Source organism: Sinocyclocheilus anshuiensis, unplaced genomic scaffold, assembly GCF_001515605.1.
Source record: "Sinocyclocheilus anshuiensis isolate Anshui unplaced genomic scaffold, SAMN03320099.WGS_v1.1 scaffold217, whole genome shotgun sequence".
NCBI classification, from domain to species: Eukaryota; Metazoa; Chordata; class Actinopteri; order Cypriniformes; family Cyprinidae; genus Sinocyclocheilus; species Sinocyclocheilus anshuiensis.
In genome coordinates, this window is record NW_015536538.1 from 1,185,700 (window position 1) to 1,202,634 (window position 16,935).

Sequence of the window (16,935 nt, forward strand, 5' to 3'; positions counted from 1 at the left end):
TGTAACTATGTAAAAACGCCTGTCTTTATGATGCAAAACTATCACTTGGCACAAACTACACTCAACACAAAAGATACTGATAAAGTGCATGGACTTCTGTATACGGGAGGTGCTTTCTCAAGTATAGCTCTGCTTTTCAGGTTACAGTCACCCTTTCTCATTGCTTTTGGTTATGCATATTTGTTAACACTACAAACTCAGGATTTCCACTTCCTATCAAGGGCTACGTGTCAGTTTCATTTGATTACACTAGTCAATTCAAGAGTTTTTAATTAAAGAACGCTTTCATGTTGGGCCGTTTTCAGGTCGTGATAAAGCAAGACCTGAGTTTTGGATTTATTCGAAGGAATGTTAAAACGAAAGCTAGCGCTACTGCATAAAAAAATGGAACTATTTGGAAATAGCTTTGTGTGCATGTTTTAAAAAAAGGGAGGTTTGTTTTAACGAGGCAGCAAACATGTCTTGATGAATAAAAAGCAGGATCTTCATTAGTTTATTATGAAACCTTGACGTTTGCGAACGCAACACTTTTGCGTAACAGGTCTGAAAAATAAAACCGGGGACAAAAACAGCAAAAAAATTTTTTTTTTTTTAAATGAAAGAAAGGAAAAAGCATCTAAGAGGTGGGTTATAATATTCCTCTACTTACAATAAGGTCATGTGATTGTCGAAGAATGCATGAGGGCCGAAAATAAAACTGAATGATAAAGAAAGTCCCACGTAACTCTCGAACTGGCTCAATATCAGATCTGCGGCCTGACCCACAATCACGACTGCTTCCAGGTCGCCACGAAGGAATGGATCAATTTTGGCAGTTGTGCGCTCAAAACGAGCGATTGAAACAAAGATGTGGGATCTTCTTTAGGTGCACGTTTGCAGCTGGAACGATTGCGACGATGCATCAGCACCCAGTTCTTCACCTTGACTTGTAGAACCAATGCTTTCCCACCACGGTTTCGTCGGGGAAGGGTCATGAGCGAGAGGAAGCGGCATCGCTAATCTGTCAATGGAAGAAGATAAGAGGAGCCAGGAACTCCGACTGCCCTAGGGTTGGAAGAAGAGCGCGACAGAGAGGGAGAGATGGGATAAAAGAGGAAGGAGGAGGAGTGCTAAGAGGGAGAGCATAGTCCAGTCATGTCCAGCCCACGGGCGGCGGACAGTAAGGCCTTGGTCTTTACAGTAGCACACAGCGAAAGAAGCTGCTCTTTTTCTGCTGTTCAGTGGTAATTTTCACTCCATGGTTGCTGCTCTGAGGATTGTTCCCCTCCTGTGTGAGCAAAGAAAGAAAAAAAAAAACCTCATCAGACCCCAACCAGATTCTCGCTTTATTACTGCAACTCAAGCTAGCCAGAAATTGTGCCAATACTGAGCATGGGATATTGGATTCATTCATCTAAAAGGAAAATCGTGGTAACACTTTACTTGAAGCCTTTATATATAAATATATAATAAGTATTAATAATTAAATAATAATTAAGTATTTTTAATGCATTAATTATGCCTCATAATGCACTGTATGATCTTATTAATAATTAGACCGTTATAAGACTTATCTATTCACTGTTGCTGTAACAAGGAATCTGCAAATATTGTAATGCATTTTTACTTTGGTTACAATTATTTATGAAAATGTATAATGCATTTCAACGTACATTAAAAATGCTATAATGCTTTAAGCAAAGTGTTACCAAAATTGTCATTATTTACAATTTAATTTATTTAATAAGACATCCAAAAGTTGACTTAATGCTAAATCAACTTATTTCCAAGATGATAAATGCATAGCAATTGATTAATCATGTAACACAGATCATGTGACATGCATATTACTGTTAAAAATGTTTGTTTCATACTGTTTCACATGCTAGTTGTCTCACTTGTTAACACCGATTCATTCATGAACTTAAAAAGATAACACATTTTTACAGCAATTATTAACCTTTGTTAAGTTAATGTCAGTTAATACAAATGTTTGTGTTATTCACAGTGCATAAACTAATGTTAACAGATACAACTTTTGATCTTAAAAATGCATTAGTATATGCTGAGATTATCATAAACTGAGATGAATAAATAGTGTAGTAATATTGTTCTTTGTTAGTTCATGTTAACTAATGCAGTTAACTAATGATGACAAAAGAAACATTGAAAATTGGGTAACACTTTACAATCTAAATTCATTTTTACACAAAGCTAAAGCACAGAAAAAGAAAGTCTCACCAATTTCGTGTCCATCTTTGATTTTATGTCTCTGGCGAGCGTTAAGAATGACTGAGAGTAGAGCAGAAAACATCATTATGTCTCGATTAGACCTTTAAACGTTCTATCTGCTGCAGATATGATAAGAAAATGAAACGAGGATTAATCATAAAGCCATTTACACTTACGTTCTCAACATTGATATTAGCCTTCGCACTCGTCTCCATGAACTTGATGCCGTACTCCAACGCCAGCTAAACAAGTACAAGCAGATTCCATTATATAAAATACAAGTATGATGATTTCTCTGGATGATTACAGACTGTTTAGCAGTTCTAGCCATTCATGGTGATGCAGGTAGATCATTAACTAAACGCATTCTTGTGGAAGTTGGCATCATTGCTGTAGTCTTATACAATCAAAGTTAAGTGATATTACACTAGCAAACTGTTTTTTGCGAAGACAAAAGGTATAAGAAAACATCAAGCTTTGTAAAGGAACATGGTCTGCTCACCTTCTCGCCTCTGTCTTTAGACACCTGCCTCTTCTCATTAATGTCACATTTGTTTCCCAAAATCATTTTTTCTACATCCGCCGATGCATGCTGGGTTGAAAACATACAAGAACATGAGTTGTAATAATTTGCAGTTGAATATGCAACCGTTATAGGTGGTAAGGATGTGCAATACTACACATTTTCAAAACTGACTAGTCTTAATGACTGACTAGTAGTTAGGTTACTGGTAGTTTAGACAACAATAATAAGAGTTCACATAACACATGCTTTTGTATTCAAAAACTATTATTTACTGGACATGTTGTATTAAAAGCACAATAACGCATACGCTGGAAAATGCTAGAGACAAAAAGCAGTGAGATGCAATGGCCAATAATGTCAATTTCAATGATTATTTGATATTTAAAAATTAAATAGGAAAAATATTTACATTTACATGAATGCATTTTCAGACACTTATCCAAAGCAAAATGCAATGCATTTAAACTACATTTGATCAGTTCATGCATTTCCATGAGAATTGAACCAATGCTTGACTGTTTGTACTACAGTAACCTTTTATGTAATTATTTATAGTATAACCTTTTATTGCATAAAAAAATGCAGATAAGATCTGATGATTACGTATATTAAGCAAGTGCTGCACACAGCAGAAGCCTTGAAATCTGAAGTGTATTGTAAAGGAAGATAAATTGGGCACTGAAACACTCACCTCCTCTATGTTTCGGATCCAGTTTTTGATGTTGTCAAATGATTTCTCATTAGTAATATCATAAACCAGCATGATACCCTGAAATCAGAGCACAAGATAAATCACAAGTGTGCACAAAACAGCAATTATGAAGACAACAGCAGAAGTGTTATTACTGTGTTAACCCTGTGCTGAAAATCCTTTATCTAATTAAAAAATGTCCAGCCTTTTAAATACTGCTTGTAAAACTCTCATTATCACTAAATATACAACTAGTACAGGCCAAGATGAATGCAATATTTGGTAATGACATAGCATAATGAGAAATGTATAAGCATTTTTGACCAGGAACACCACATGTGTAAAGAGGTGGGGGGAAAAAAAGCATATATTTTTGGGAAGTAATTATACCTAGTGTCAGTAGGTTTTGGTCTAATGCAATAACATTAACTACTTTGTTCTGGAAAAAGAAAATCCTCTCCAGGTCACAATGACCAGAACACAACATGACGGTCAACCGGCGAGACAGACCTGAAGCTCATCATACAAAGCACAGTAATGTATATACTTCAGCGTCATCTTACCATTGCACCTCTGTAATATGCCGTTGTGATCGTTCGGAATCGCTCCTGGCCTGCTGTGTCCCTGTAAATATCAAATAATATCAGTGTTGTAACTGCGGCCATGCTGAAATGCATTTAAAGTGGAAGATGACTTTATTTTCAGATTTTCAGTGGAGAGCTGGCGACTTCCGGCGACACGAGCGACAGTAGCCGGGTTTCCATCCAAAGTTGCGAATTTAACTTATGCACAAAATTGGAATATCGCATAAAACATTTGCGAACAAGCATCGTTTCCATCCAACAAGTCAAAGAGAACAAAATCGTCACTTCCTGATAAACTAGCACTATAAATCACTAAGAAAAGTAGGAGAACATAATAATTTTCATATATGATAAATTACTTGCGCCTCAGAGCGAGCAGACGAAACACAATGTATGCGGTCATTGCTTTCGGAGGTGGATGCTGCTGTTTGGGAACGCAATCGTGTAAGACATTTCTGGGAGGCAATTATACAGAAATACTTTGATGACAGACTTTGCTCGTGCATTTCTGAATGACCATAACAACATTTCAGATGCTGTGGAATTAGATCGGTCCGCTGGTTAGTCAGGTTTTGCCATCCCATAGCGCAAAGTCACATGACTTTTTGGATGCGCTTGGAGGAATTTATTAGCAAAATGCATTTCCATCTCCCATTATTCGCATCAACCCTTTTTCGCACAAGTCAAAAACCACCTCAAGCGAGCGTAACAACTTTTTTTCCGAATTAAGGGATTTTTATTCGAAATTTGGCGTTTCCATCCCTCGTTTCTCATGCGATACATCAAAATGCACATTAAAATAGGGTGATGGAAACAGCTTGTGACCGCTGGCGACAGAATGTGGGCGTGTCAAGTGATGCGAGTCAAGCGACAAAAATTAAGAATTGTTTAACTTTATGAAAATTAACAGCGAATTTCGCGAGCTACAACCAGTAGGAGTGAAGAATCTGTCAGTGGCGCTCACACGTCACCGTCTCGAGTGCAGGCAAGACAGGACAGATTTCACTGTTTTATGTGATTTTACTGTAACCACATACAAGGATATTAGGGATGTAACGATTCACTCAACTCACAATTCGATTCACGATTTTGATTTCACGATTCAATTTGATTCACGGTTATATTTTATTTTGTACAAAATGAGATTTAAGACAAATTATAAATTAAATATGTCCTTTTTAGAGAAAATACCATCTAAACTATTCTAAAGACAGTAAGTTCCCCTCAGACATACATTCATATAAACTCCTACCCCTAATTGAATCGCGATTTGTTTAGCATCTCAACCGATTTGAATAGTCACATATTTTAATCGATTTTCAACCGGCTCGCGGTTAATCGTTACATCCCTAATGGATATAAAAAAAAAAATTATGCGTAGAAAAGAAACTGTTGGCTTTCTAAGTGAGTTTGATTCATACATTGATGGTTCGAGTTGTTAATTATATGATGCAGTGAGCAGTTTAACGCCGGTTAATGATTTAATGCACCAAAACTGCTGTATAACAACACTCTCCAACAGCTGAATGGTACTTTTATTTCTTTTAAGTCTAATTCCTAGTCATATTAGAATGATATCTTCGTTTTACCGGCAACATATATATATAGTTGTGATTGCATTTTATATCCAAATATGTCCAGACGTGCAGTCTACCAATAACATTAGAGCGACAGCAGTATGAACACCCACAAGCATCTTCACAGCACTGAGTCTAGCGACACACAGTGAAACAGTCGCTGGCAGTGTGAAGGAGGCTTAAGGGGTAGAAATGGGATTGGGCCTATATGTCAGTAAAACACTCTACTGTCACACCAGCCGTTTTACTGTGCTCACGGCACACACTCTTCAACAGTACGCAAATATGTGGCACACGCTCTATATCACTTCATCATAAATAACCCGCACAAGAAACTCAGTCTTCCAATAACATTAGAGCGACAGCAGTAGGAACGCCCACAATCATCTTCACACCACAGAGTCTAGCGACATGCAACGAAAAAGTCGCTGGCAGTGTGAAAGCAACGTTCGTCGGTGATTCGCCTTACTTTTCCGCATCGCGCTCAGTGTGAAATGGCCTTAACACGCTCGCTGCTATGTAAAGGAGAAATTAAACTGGTCATGGTTTCACTAGTCAAACAGCGGCTCCTTCAGAAAACTCAAGAAAACTAATCACCCATGCCATTCCAGCCATCTGCTAATGTTCAACTAGCACTGAGTGACAAGGTGAGAGAAGGAAAAGACGACTAGAAACTCACCATATCTGTAACTTTATCTTCTTGCCATCTAGTTCAATTGTCCTGATCTTGAAATCGATGCCTGGAAGAGAAAATACGTAACTGCACAACTGTCATTGGCTGAAAAACAAGCCCAATACAGTGTCAACACCACACTATTTTTATACATAAAAGGCAAACAGATGTCCATAGCATACTTATGAACACATGCTAGATAGATAGATAGATAGATAGATAGATAAAACTAAGCATCATCCAATATAGACATTTATAACCTTTTCTTATTACAAAGTTAGAAAAACATAAGCATGAACAGTAAGCATATTACGGTATTTAAAAATGATAGATTACTGATTGATCATAAAGCTATAACTGATCTTAACAGAGCAATTAAAAAATGTTCCATTTACATCAATACATTCAAAAATTACCATGGTTTTGGACATATTACCATGACAATGTCACATTCTTGAACATTTAGATGTCGACACCAGGGTTTAAAAAATTTAATTCTATGAAGTAACTTGGTTTACCATGGTAAAATTATATAGCAATCATTAAGCACCATGGTATCTATATATCAAAGTACAGTGGCATTACCAACTGACATTAGCATAACTGTACAACACTACCACAGTAATAGTTATGTAAAACTATTTAAATGAAAATGGACATGCATATTATTATAGCAGTAAAATGTTGAGTCTTAAACGACTTATAGTGTGTGAAACGGGTAACTACTGGCTAACAGGTTTCTAATCATATATTTTAAACATTTTAATGGGTTATTTACCTAATGATTCTAGTTATTTGATTTTTTTTTTTTTTCAGTTTACAAAATAAGAAAAGCCAATCTATCATTTTAGTATCCGAGTCATTCTGCCAGAACAACTAGATGCTATCCAGCAGAAACGTTCATCAAATAGACACCTAATCACCGCACAAAATAATTCATTAAAAGACAAAACACCAGCAAAACTGTCAAAGTTAAGAAACAAAACAAACCACATAAACTCGAGAAGAGCTAACAGACAGATACTAGTCCATTAGCTTAGCCGTTAGCACAGCCTGACGTTTCATAAACAATCCGAGCATAAAACCTTTAAAACAGAGACGTAAATACCTATCGTCGAAATAAACGTCGAGTTAAAGGCATCCTCCGAGAATCTGAACAGCACACAGGTCTTCCCGACGCCGGAATCCCCGATTAACAGCAGTTTAAACAAATAATCGTAGGTCTTCGCCATACTTAATGTATTGCGGAAATCCCGCCCGGTACTTAAGCAGACAGCGCAGAATCCGCAAAGCAGCGAGGAACTGACCAATCATACTTTGGCGAAGGCTGCGTAAATTAATATTAATGAGGTAAGACAATCCTTCGTCATAGTAGGATTCGTTCAATCGCCAGCTGTTGTAGCGGCCACGTCGCACGTCAGCGTACATGATTAATATTCATAAGCAAAGTCTTCGTCGTAGTGGGATTCGTAAACTGTGCTTCCTGAACTAATACAAGACCTCATACCTTCACAGTCTGTGCCTCAAGGTCATTACAAATTAGTGTGTGTGGCCGGTCAAATTCCATTATAAGTCTTGGCTTCAGGCCAGTGGATTATTTTCCGGATATTACTGTAAAACAATTTTTATATTCATAAATATTTAAATGTAAACATTTGTATTTACTCATATATTATATATACATATAATAATTATATATTTTTTTTCTGCAATACAATAACGAGGATGTGAGGTGGAATATTCATGGAAATAAGGAACAAAAAAAAAAAAAAAAGGTCTTTGATCCTAAAATAGGCTTCATCATCTTTAATAAGATATCATTCTGTACTTTTCCTGTGATATATTTGCAAACAGACAAGTTTAATTTGTTTATTTAAATAATAATAATAATTCTCATAGATTGGTGTGGTGTGCAAATAAGTAAACATTTATTTAGTTTAACAGGTATAAAAAATATCAGACCACAGTGAAAATAGCACTTGCAGCATCAAGGGTAAAAAATGGTCCCATAAATGACAAACTAATAAAGACTTCTTAATGCCACAAATAGTCCAAGAAATCTGTGTTCCAATACATAACGCCTTTACAACTTTGTTTTTCATACATTCGCATAACATCCCTAACATCACAACGAAAATGTGATGTACTAATTGCTTTGTGACCTTTTGTTGTTGCGTTTCTACTGTTTTAAGTATACCTTCCACCTTATGTTCATTCCAAAGAAATAAATAAAACAGCACCAAGACCTGAAAAAGGGAAACATTCTTACATGCAGTGATGGGTCATCATTTTTAAGTGCAAAAACATAACCATTAAAGGCAAGGCATTTGGTTTTATGCCACATATGGTGTCGGAAGTTGTATTTAAATGGGAAAAATGGAAACAACAAGACATTATGTATTATTTAATGGACTAATAGGTGCATTAGGAAATAATCAGAAAATTGCAAAGCAAAATATAAAAAATAATGGATGGAAATAACATAACTTATACAAAACATGAAAAGCTAAACATAAAACACTGCTGGAATGGATGAGAAATTCTGGAATGTTCTTCATGGATTTCTTCTTGTTTGCTCACAAGCTATTGAGCTCCTGAAGCGTTTGATCCAGGACTTGATGCATCTCCAGGTTCTGCTGTTTTGCCTCAGCCAGATCCTCTGAAAGAAACCAGCACGATGATTTAAAAAGACACAGTAGCTGACTGCAAACATCTGTGACACTTTACTAAACATGATTCTCTAAAGTGTTGATTGCATAACAAGCCTGCCCATTCCAGGCTTTAAACTAGTAAACCACAGCTGGGTTATGGATGTAAAATCCCATGCATTTTGCCTCCACAGAGAAACTGATTTTTACAGATAATGCAGAAAAATTTTTAAAGACAGAAATACAATAAGCTCTGAGATTCTTAAGTCTTAATATATGCTTTTTTTTTAAACAAATTGTTGAAGTTAAAAATTAACATTTTAAATATTATTTAAAATTATTATTATTCCACTATTGTAAGTTGCTTTGGATAAAATGCATAAATGTAAGTGTGATTTCAACAACAAAAAATGCATATATTTGAATATTTTGCAGTAAAACTTTTTTTTTTAGAATTTAAAAAAATATGTAAAATCAATATTTTTACATTATTATGATTATGATGATAATTATTATACTATTGTAAGTCACTTTGGATTAAATGCATAAATGCAAAGTGATTTTTTTTAACAAATAGTTGCCCTGTGCTCTCAAACTACTTACAGTATATATATATGCATATATTTAAATATTTTGCAGCAAAATAAAAAAAAAAAAAAAAACATTAAATAAATGCATAAATGAAAGCATTACATTACACAAAAGAGGATATTAACACCTTAAATATAATAATCGCACGTCTAATATAAACAAGTTAATAAGTGTTTCTTTATTACTTTTTCTCTATGAAAAGAGCAAGAACGATTAAGACTAGACACAAGATCAGAGAGGCAAAAAATATTTAATGTTTTTAAAAGCAAGAAAATGAAACAAAAGGGAGTTTTTAAAGAGAAGAAAAAAAACTTATTTAATTTTAGAGGAATAATTAAACTTTCAGAGAGTGCAAAATATATAAGGCACCAGTGAGGAAGAAAGGGTGAGCAGAGAAAGAGAGACAGAGGCACAGCCAATCAGGATAGTTTATGCAGAGCAGCAGTGCTTGATTGAACGAGAGAGCTGTCAATCACAGTTAGCGCTCATAATGTTCAGCTCAAGCACTTCTGACGCATAAAAAGCATCTATAAGGAGGTCATATCATTGATTGCATGATCCAGCTCCTCACTAATGGCCTTATATTTCAGCTTCTGAGCATAGAGTTCATTTGGAGGTCGAAGGTCAAGATCAGAAAGGACAGGTGTTTTGGCCAAGGATGGAGAACAGGAAATGATAGACAGAAAAAAAGAAAAGAAACAGTAAGTTCAACAGGTCCAAGTGGACAAAACACAGCACAGTATTGCCAACAAATGCTGTCTGGATCATTTTTAAAAAATTATATCAATTATATATTTGAAAAGAAACAGTAAGTTCAACAGGTCCAAGTGGACAAAACACAGCACAGTATTGCCAACAAATGCTGTCTGGATCATTTTTTAAAAATTATATCAATTATATATTTAATATTTATATTAATTGTAATATGCATTTGATATTATTTATGAAAGAATTAATTGTGAAAAATTCAATTTAATCTGTAAAGCAACTCTACAGAAGATCTAGATCTAGAACTAGAAGACAACAGTAGTTCTTAAAATATAACAATGTTAATGTTTTATTAATTTTTTAATTATTTATAAATATCTTCTACATAAATAAACCATTAATTCAAATGTTTTAAATATTAATTTCAGCTGTAAAGTAGTTCTACAGAAGATAGTAGTATATAGTATGATAGTATGTTTTACACACACACACACACACACGCACGCACGCACGCACGCACGCACATTATTCAGCTAAATTTAGTTCACTGTTTTCAATTTCAATAACAGTGTCAATGTTTCAAAGTTCATCAATTATAAAACAAGTTCAATTCAGGTGTTTGCGAACACTGTTTAAGAAGACGAGTTGAACAGGCTTACACCGTTAGCTCTGTTCTTTCAGTACAATGAAATGAGAAATAAAGGCGCCACATGCGGTCAGAGGAGACAAAGGTTCGTTCAGCTGACGGTTTTAGTGACGTCACCAGCTGGAATTCCTCAGGACTGAATCACAGCTTACCCTCGAGCTCGTCGATGGTCTTTTCCAGTTTGGCCACCGTCCTTTCTGCAAACTCAGCACGAGTCTCAACCTACAGGGGAAAATGCAGAGAGCACAAACGTGAAAGGTCAGAGAATGGCATGCATCTGGCCTACGAAAGAAAGACTTGCATGCAAAACTGTTAGAATGAGCAGCTGCTTTAGGTTAAACTCGCTCACCTCTTTCAGTCTATCAGTGAGAACTTTGATCTCCTCTTCATACTTATCCTCTTTCTCTGAATACTGCAGACAGATAACAAGCAAAGGGTTATTCAAACCGCTGGTTCTCAGCTGGTTTTTCTTCAGGTCTCAGATTTTGCACGGGACATCAAGTGGAAACATGCTACCAGTATTGCTTACATAAATTAAAATGTTAAAAGTATTGAAATGCATTGATATCATTCATGAAATGCACAGACCCAACAATAAAAAAACACTACAAAAACTGAATAGATAAGGTTATAGTTTTATAAATAAATAAACAGTGTGATTTACCAGCTTAACACTGAACAAACACTAATATATTGTTTTATTCGCCATATTACCCAGAGGTGGATGATTATTTCGCAACCATTTACTTTGCTACTAAAGAAGATGATGTAAAATGATGTGCAGGGGCTTCACTGTTGAGAAGTGACTCAAATGAATCATTTTTTGAGCTAGTTCACTGAAATGAAGCTACTGAAAGCACTAATTCGCTAAGATGGATCAAATTTCCCAGATGTCCTGCATTCATGTTCAATACAATGGCCTCATTCATGAGACAGGAGCAGAAAGTTTCTGTGCAAATTATTCATTTGTAAATCATCACTCATGAATCACCACATTCAATTCAACGCAACAGCTTAGATCAGAATGCATTATGAACAATTTACACAGAAATCTGTTCTGCTCTGTGGAATTATACTGACTTACCTTATCTGATTGAGCTTCTAAAGACTTGAGGTTGTTGGTTACGTTTTTCAGTTCTTCCTCCAGATCTCCTCCTTTACTGTAAAAACAGAGATAAAAGTTGGTAGACTCTTAAAAATAAAGAATGTTTTTGGAGTGATGCCAAAGAAGAACTGTTTTTGGTTCCCTAAAGAACCTTTCAGTGATAAGTGATTTTTTTTTTTTAGTGTGCAGAACATTTTAATAATCTAACGAACCTTTTTCCGCTATAAAGAACCTTTTGTGGAATGGAAAGGTTCTTCATGGAATCATCAATGCCAATAAAGAACCTGTATTTCCTCACCTTATTACAGCTCAAATGGGAGTTCCTGACCAAGTATTTTAATTATATCAAGTAGGGCTGCACGATAAATGGCATGCGATATTTAATGCGCATCTTGTCAGACCACGTTCATAATCGCGCAATTTTTTGCGCAGCTTGTCAGTGAACAACGGCGATAATAAATATTGCATGCGATTTATCGTGCAGCCCTACTATCAAGTGTTGTTGTGCTTGCAACTAGTTTTCTGCATTTCAATATTGATCATACAGTGATACACTACAAAAAATTATTTTCTTAGTAGTTTTGTCTAGTTTTCCAGTACAAATATCAAAACATTGTAGCAAGTTTCTGAGTAAAAATTATGGAAGCTTGTTTCCAGCCCTGAATAAAAATAAAAAAATGTAATTGCGACTTAATCTTAATAAACAGAACTACCAAATTTTGCTATAAGTTTGATTGCATCATATAATAATTGCTGTTAATAGTGTTCATCGTCTGTTTGATTACGTTTTTCCGTACATTTCTGCCATATGTACATAAACTGACAGTCACCACTGATAAGCTACTACTAAATATTTTAGAAACGTAATTTTCTGTAAAGTTGATTTGCAACGATTTGTATTGTAAAAAGCGCTATACAAATAAACTTGAATTGAATTGAATTAATCTCGCAATTCTGACTTTTTTCTCGCAATTGCGAGTATAAATCTCGCAATTGTATTTTTTTTCTCAGAACTGCATGAAATAAACTCGCAATCGTGCCTTTTTCTCAAAATTAAACTTGTAATTGCGAGTTATAAACTCAGTCAGAATTGTTTGATATAAAGTCGCAATTGCTAGAAAAAAGTCGGAATTGTGAGGAAAAAAGTCAGAATTTCGAGCTACAAAGTCAGAATTGTGAGATATAAACAATTCTGGCTATTTCTCGCAATTGCGATTTTATATCAAGCATTTTATAACTCGCAGTTACAAATTTGTCTCGCAATTCTAAAAAAAAAAGATAAGATTGTGAGTTTATTTCATGCAGTTCTGAGTAAAAAAAAAAGTCCGAATTGTGAGATTAAGTCGCAATACATTTTTTTTTTTTTTATTCATGGGCAGAAACAAACTTCCATAATTTTTACTCAGAAATTGCTGGTAAATTCACATTGAATTAAACGAGAAGTAGAAAGACTGAAATACTATTTTCTTGTAAAACATACTACATTAATCATTGCTTAATTTACAACTTTGAAAAAACATTATTAACATGTATTCTGACTTTTTTCCCTCGCAATTCCAACTTCATTTCTCACAATTGTGAGTTTAGATCCCACAATTCTGACATTATAACTCACAAAAAAGTCAGAATTGTGAGCTAAAAAGTCAAAGTTGTGAAATTGCAAGTATATATATCCCTCAATTCTGACTTTATAACTCACAATTCTGAGAAATTTCTCACAATTGCACAATTTTTTTATTCGGTGGCTGAAGCGGGCTTCCAGAGAAAATGGTTTCAAAGCAAACCCTACATATGTTTTTTTCAGTGTAGGTCAGCAAGTTGTGTTGTGGTTAACTAAATCTGCCTGTGGCTTAGTTAAAGATGTGTACTAACAGTTCTGCAATCTCTGCTCTCTCTTCTGCTCTTTCCAGTTCACCCTCCAGAATCACCAACTTCCGAGCGACCTGCAAACACACAGAGGACATTCACAGATCCGCTCCCGACTCAAACCACAGAAGAGTGTGTGTGTCTGACCTCTTCATATTTGCGGTCGGCCTCCTCAGGAGGACATTCACAGATCCGCTCCCGACTCAAACCACAGAAGAGTGTGTGTGTCTGACCTCTTCACATTTGCGGTCGGCCACCTCAGCGATGTGTTTGGCTTCTTTGAGCTGTATTTCCTGAATTTCCATTTTCTCCTCATCTTTCATCGCACGATTCTCAATCACCTTTATGCCTCTGGATACAAAAAAAAGCAAAAAACACAAAAATACAAATAAATAGATCTTAAGCATGATTTGTTATGCATTTCACCGTCAGCAGTTCTTAATGAACAATTTCATGATGCATGATTTTTAGTGTGCAACTGATGCACACCAGTGCTGTTTTAGTTTCAATGATATATTATTATAGTTTCTCTTAATATTTTGAATTAAATCTAATTAATAATGCATGATCTTTTAAGTGTGCAGTGAACTGATGGTACACAATACAAAGAGGACTGCTAATCTCAAAAAAGCCACTGATTACATTTTTTTTTTTTAATCTGTATTGAAATAAAGCTAATGAAAATTAAATATACTTGATTTTTAGCCAACTGTTCTTATTAACACTATGCTAATTAGATGGATGATTCAAATATTGCATAGATTTTATATTTCAAATACAGTTATTATAAATATTTTGAATTTAGTTTTTATTCTTAAATTACTCTTTCTGTTTTAATTTTAGTTAAATATTATTTATTAAATATCTACTTTAAACATTTTTTTTTAATGTTTTTGTCATTTTCATTAGGCTAGTTTTTTCCCCAATATGTCTATATGGGTTTTATTAACTTATTTCAGTTTCAGTTTTAGTTATTTTAGTACATCAAGTCAAAGTAAATGAAATAGTGTGCAACTGATGCACACCAGTGCTATTTTAGTTTCAATGATATATTATTATAGTTTCTCTTAATATTTTGAATTAAATCTAATTAATAATGCATGATTTTTTAAGTGTGCAGTGAACTGATGGTACACAATACAAAGAGGACTGCTAATCTCAAAAAAGCCACTGATTACATTTTTTTTTTTTAATCTGTATTGAAATAAAGCTAATGAAAATTAAATATACTTGATTTTTAGCCAACTGTTCTTATTAACACTATGCTAATTAGATGGATGATTCAAATATTGCATAGATTTTATATTTCAAATACAGTTATTATAAATATTTTGAATTTAGTTTTTATTCTTAAATTACTCTTTCTGTTTTAATTTTAGTTAAATATTATTTATTAAATATCTACTTTAAACATTTTTTTTTAATGTTTTTGTCATTTTCATTAGGCTAGTTTTTTCCCCAATATGTCTATATGGGTTTTATTAACTTATTTCAGTTTCAGTTTTAGTTATTTTAGTACATCAAGTCAAAGTAAATGAAAATAAGAAATATTGCCTTTGGCCACTAGCTGAAATAAAATTAAGTTAATTTCAGTTAACGTTTATTTTATCTCAAGTAACAATGTAACAATTCAAGTATTTTTTTAATCTGTAAAAATATGGACTGTAATGATTTTTATTTTATTTTTAAGTGTTCTTGTTAACTGAACATTATGTTAACGAGAACACTGTACACAGAAGGAATGATAATTAGGTGGATAATTCAAATATTATATAGTTGTTATAGTTCAAATGTAGTTTTACATTTTGAATTGAGTTGTTATTTTTATATTTTCCATTTTATTTTTATTTTAGTTAACGTTTTAGTCATTTTTGTTGACTGTTTTTGTCATTTTTATTAGCTTTTGTTTTTTTTAAATAAGTTTATATAGTCTTTTTTTAGATTTTAGAATGTTTCTTTCAGTTTTAGTTTTATTTATTTTAGTACAATTAAATGAAATGAGAAATTGTGCTGAAATAAAATAAGCATTACATGTTATTTCAGTTAACATTTATTTTATTTCAAGTAACAATCAAGTAATTTGTTTTTTAATTAATGGTTTCCGTTTTAGTTGAATAATGATGTGCATGTGTGTGTGTGTGTGTGTTTGTTTGGACCTCTCGCTCTCATCCGCCGCTTTCTCTGCCTCCTCTAGTTTCTGGAGCGCAGTGGCCAGTCTCTCCTGAGCTCGGTCCAGTTCCTCCTCCACCAGCTGGATCCTGCGGTTCAGAGCGGCCACGTCTCCTTCCGCCTGGCAACACACAGAGAAGCAGTGCTTAAAGATCCCGGCTAGAAATCTGAGGGAATGAGGCAGGATCAAAAGATCCTACAGGAATGCCATTAGAAACTGATCTGGATCTTAAAACAATCTGCTAAAATCCTACTGGATAAACTGAAATTCTAACATAACAAAACATAAGAAACAAAGAAATGTCAGCTTATCCAGTAAGATATCTTTGTAGATCCTTGTAGGATTGACCCCTAATAGAAATTTACAAATATTAAAAAAAAAAAAAATTTACTGACCTCATTTGTCTTTTTAATTTTTTTTCCCAATATTTTTTATGCCACAATAAGAGTACAAGTTCAAGTTTAAAGTAATGAAATAACTAAAACTAATACAAAAATAAAAAACTACTGTAAAACACAACAAAATTACTAATTTTTAAACTATAATCAGACAATATAAAAATAAAATCTAATTCAAAATGAACAAAAACTATAAAAGCATATCACTGCTTAGCTTAAACTTATTTTATTTCAGCTAGTTGTCAATTAATATTTCTAAATATTTTTCACCTCTTTAATAAAACAAACATGTTCTAAATTCATTACAGATTAATATAATATATTATACATTTATATATATATAATATAAATGTTTAAATATAAATATATTATAATATATAAATATTTATATATTTTGTCAAATAATATATATAGCAAATACAATAAAGCATATTTCAATGATAATAATAATAATAATATTTTTAAAATATTATATAAAATAGAAAAAAATATTTCTGATTATTTTAATATTATATATATATATATATATAAAACTTACAAA

General features: G+C 33.6%; 2 protein-coding genes across 7 annotated transcripts in view; both read right to left on the minus strand.

Moving 5' to 3' along the window:
- Positions 1-423: 423 nt before the first annotated feature.
- LOC107696202 (ras-related protein Rab-8A-like) lies at positions 424-7,535 on the minus strand. The gene is made up of 8 exons (XM_016496441.1): positions 7,371-7,535; positions 6,269-6,329; positions 3,992-4,052; positions 3,429-3,506; positions 2,714-2,803; positions 2,388-2,453; positions 2,221-2,271; positions 424-1,267 (listed from the first exon to the last, which is right to left on the minus strand). Exons 1-8 carry the CDS (start codon positions 7,492-7,494, stop codon positions 1,175-1,177), a joined length of 624 nt encoding a protein of 207 aa, XP_016351927.1. The 5' UTR covers positions 7,495-7,535; the 3' UTR covers positions 424-1,174.
- A 627-nt stretch (positions 7,536-8,162) lies between these two features.
- The window catches only part of LOC107696831 (tropomyosin alpha-1 chain-like), a 21,072-nt gene continuing 12,299 nt past the window's right edge, over positions 8,163-16,935 (minus strand). For 3 of the 6 annotated variants that reach the window (XM_016497344.1, XM_016497335.1, XM_016497371.1), the window contains 8 exons: positions 15,983-16,116; positions 14,084-14,177; positions 13,974-13,997; positions 13,833-13,903; positions 11,940-12,015; positions 11,205-11,267; positions 11,008-11,077; positions 8,163-8,921 (listed from right to left, as the gene is read on the minus strand). In XM_016497344.1, coding sequence (XP_016352830.1) covers positions 8,839-8,921; positions 11,008-11,077; positions 11,205-11,267; positions 11,940-12,015; positions 13,833-13,903; positions 13,974-13,997; positions 14,084-14,177; positions 15,983-16,116 — 615 coding nt within the window. In that variant the 3' untranslated portion in view covers positions 8,163-8,838. Of the gene's footprint in view, positions 8,922-10,028; positions 10,112-11,007; positions 11,078-11,204; positions 11,268-11,939; positions 12,016-13,832; positions 13,904-13,973; positions 13,998-14,059; positions 14,178-15,982; positions 16,117-16,935 lie in introns of those variants that run through there. The other 3 variants (XM_016497353.1, XM_016497380.1, XM_016497360.1) reach the window with 2 other exon arrangements.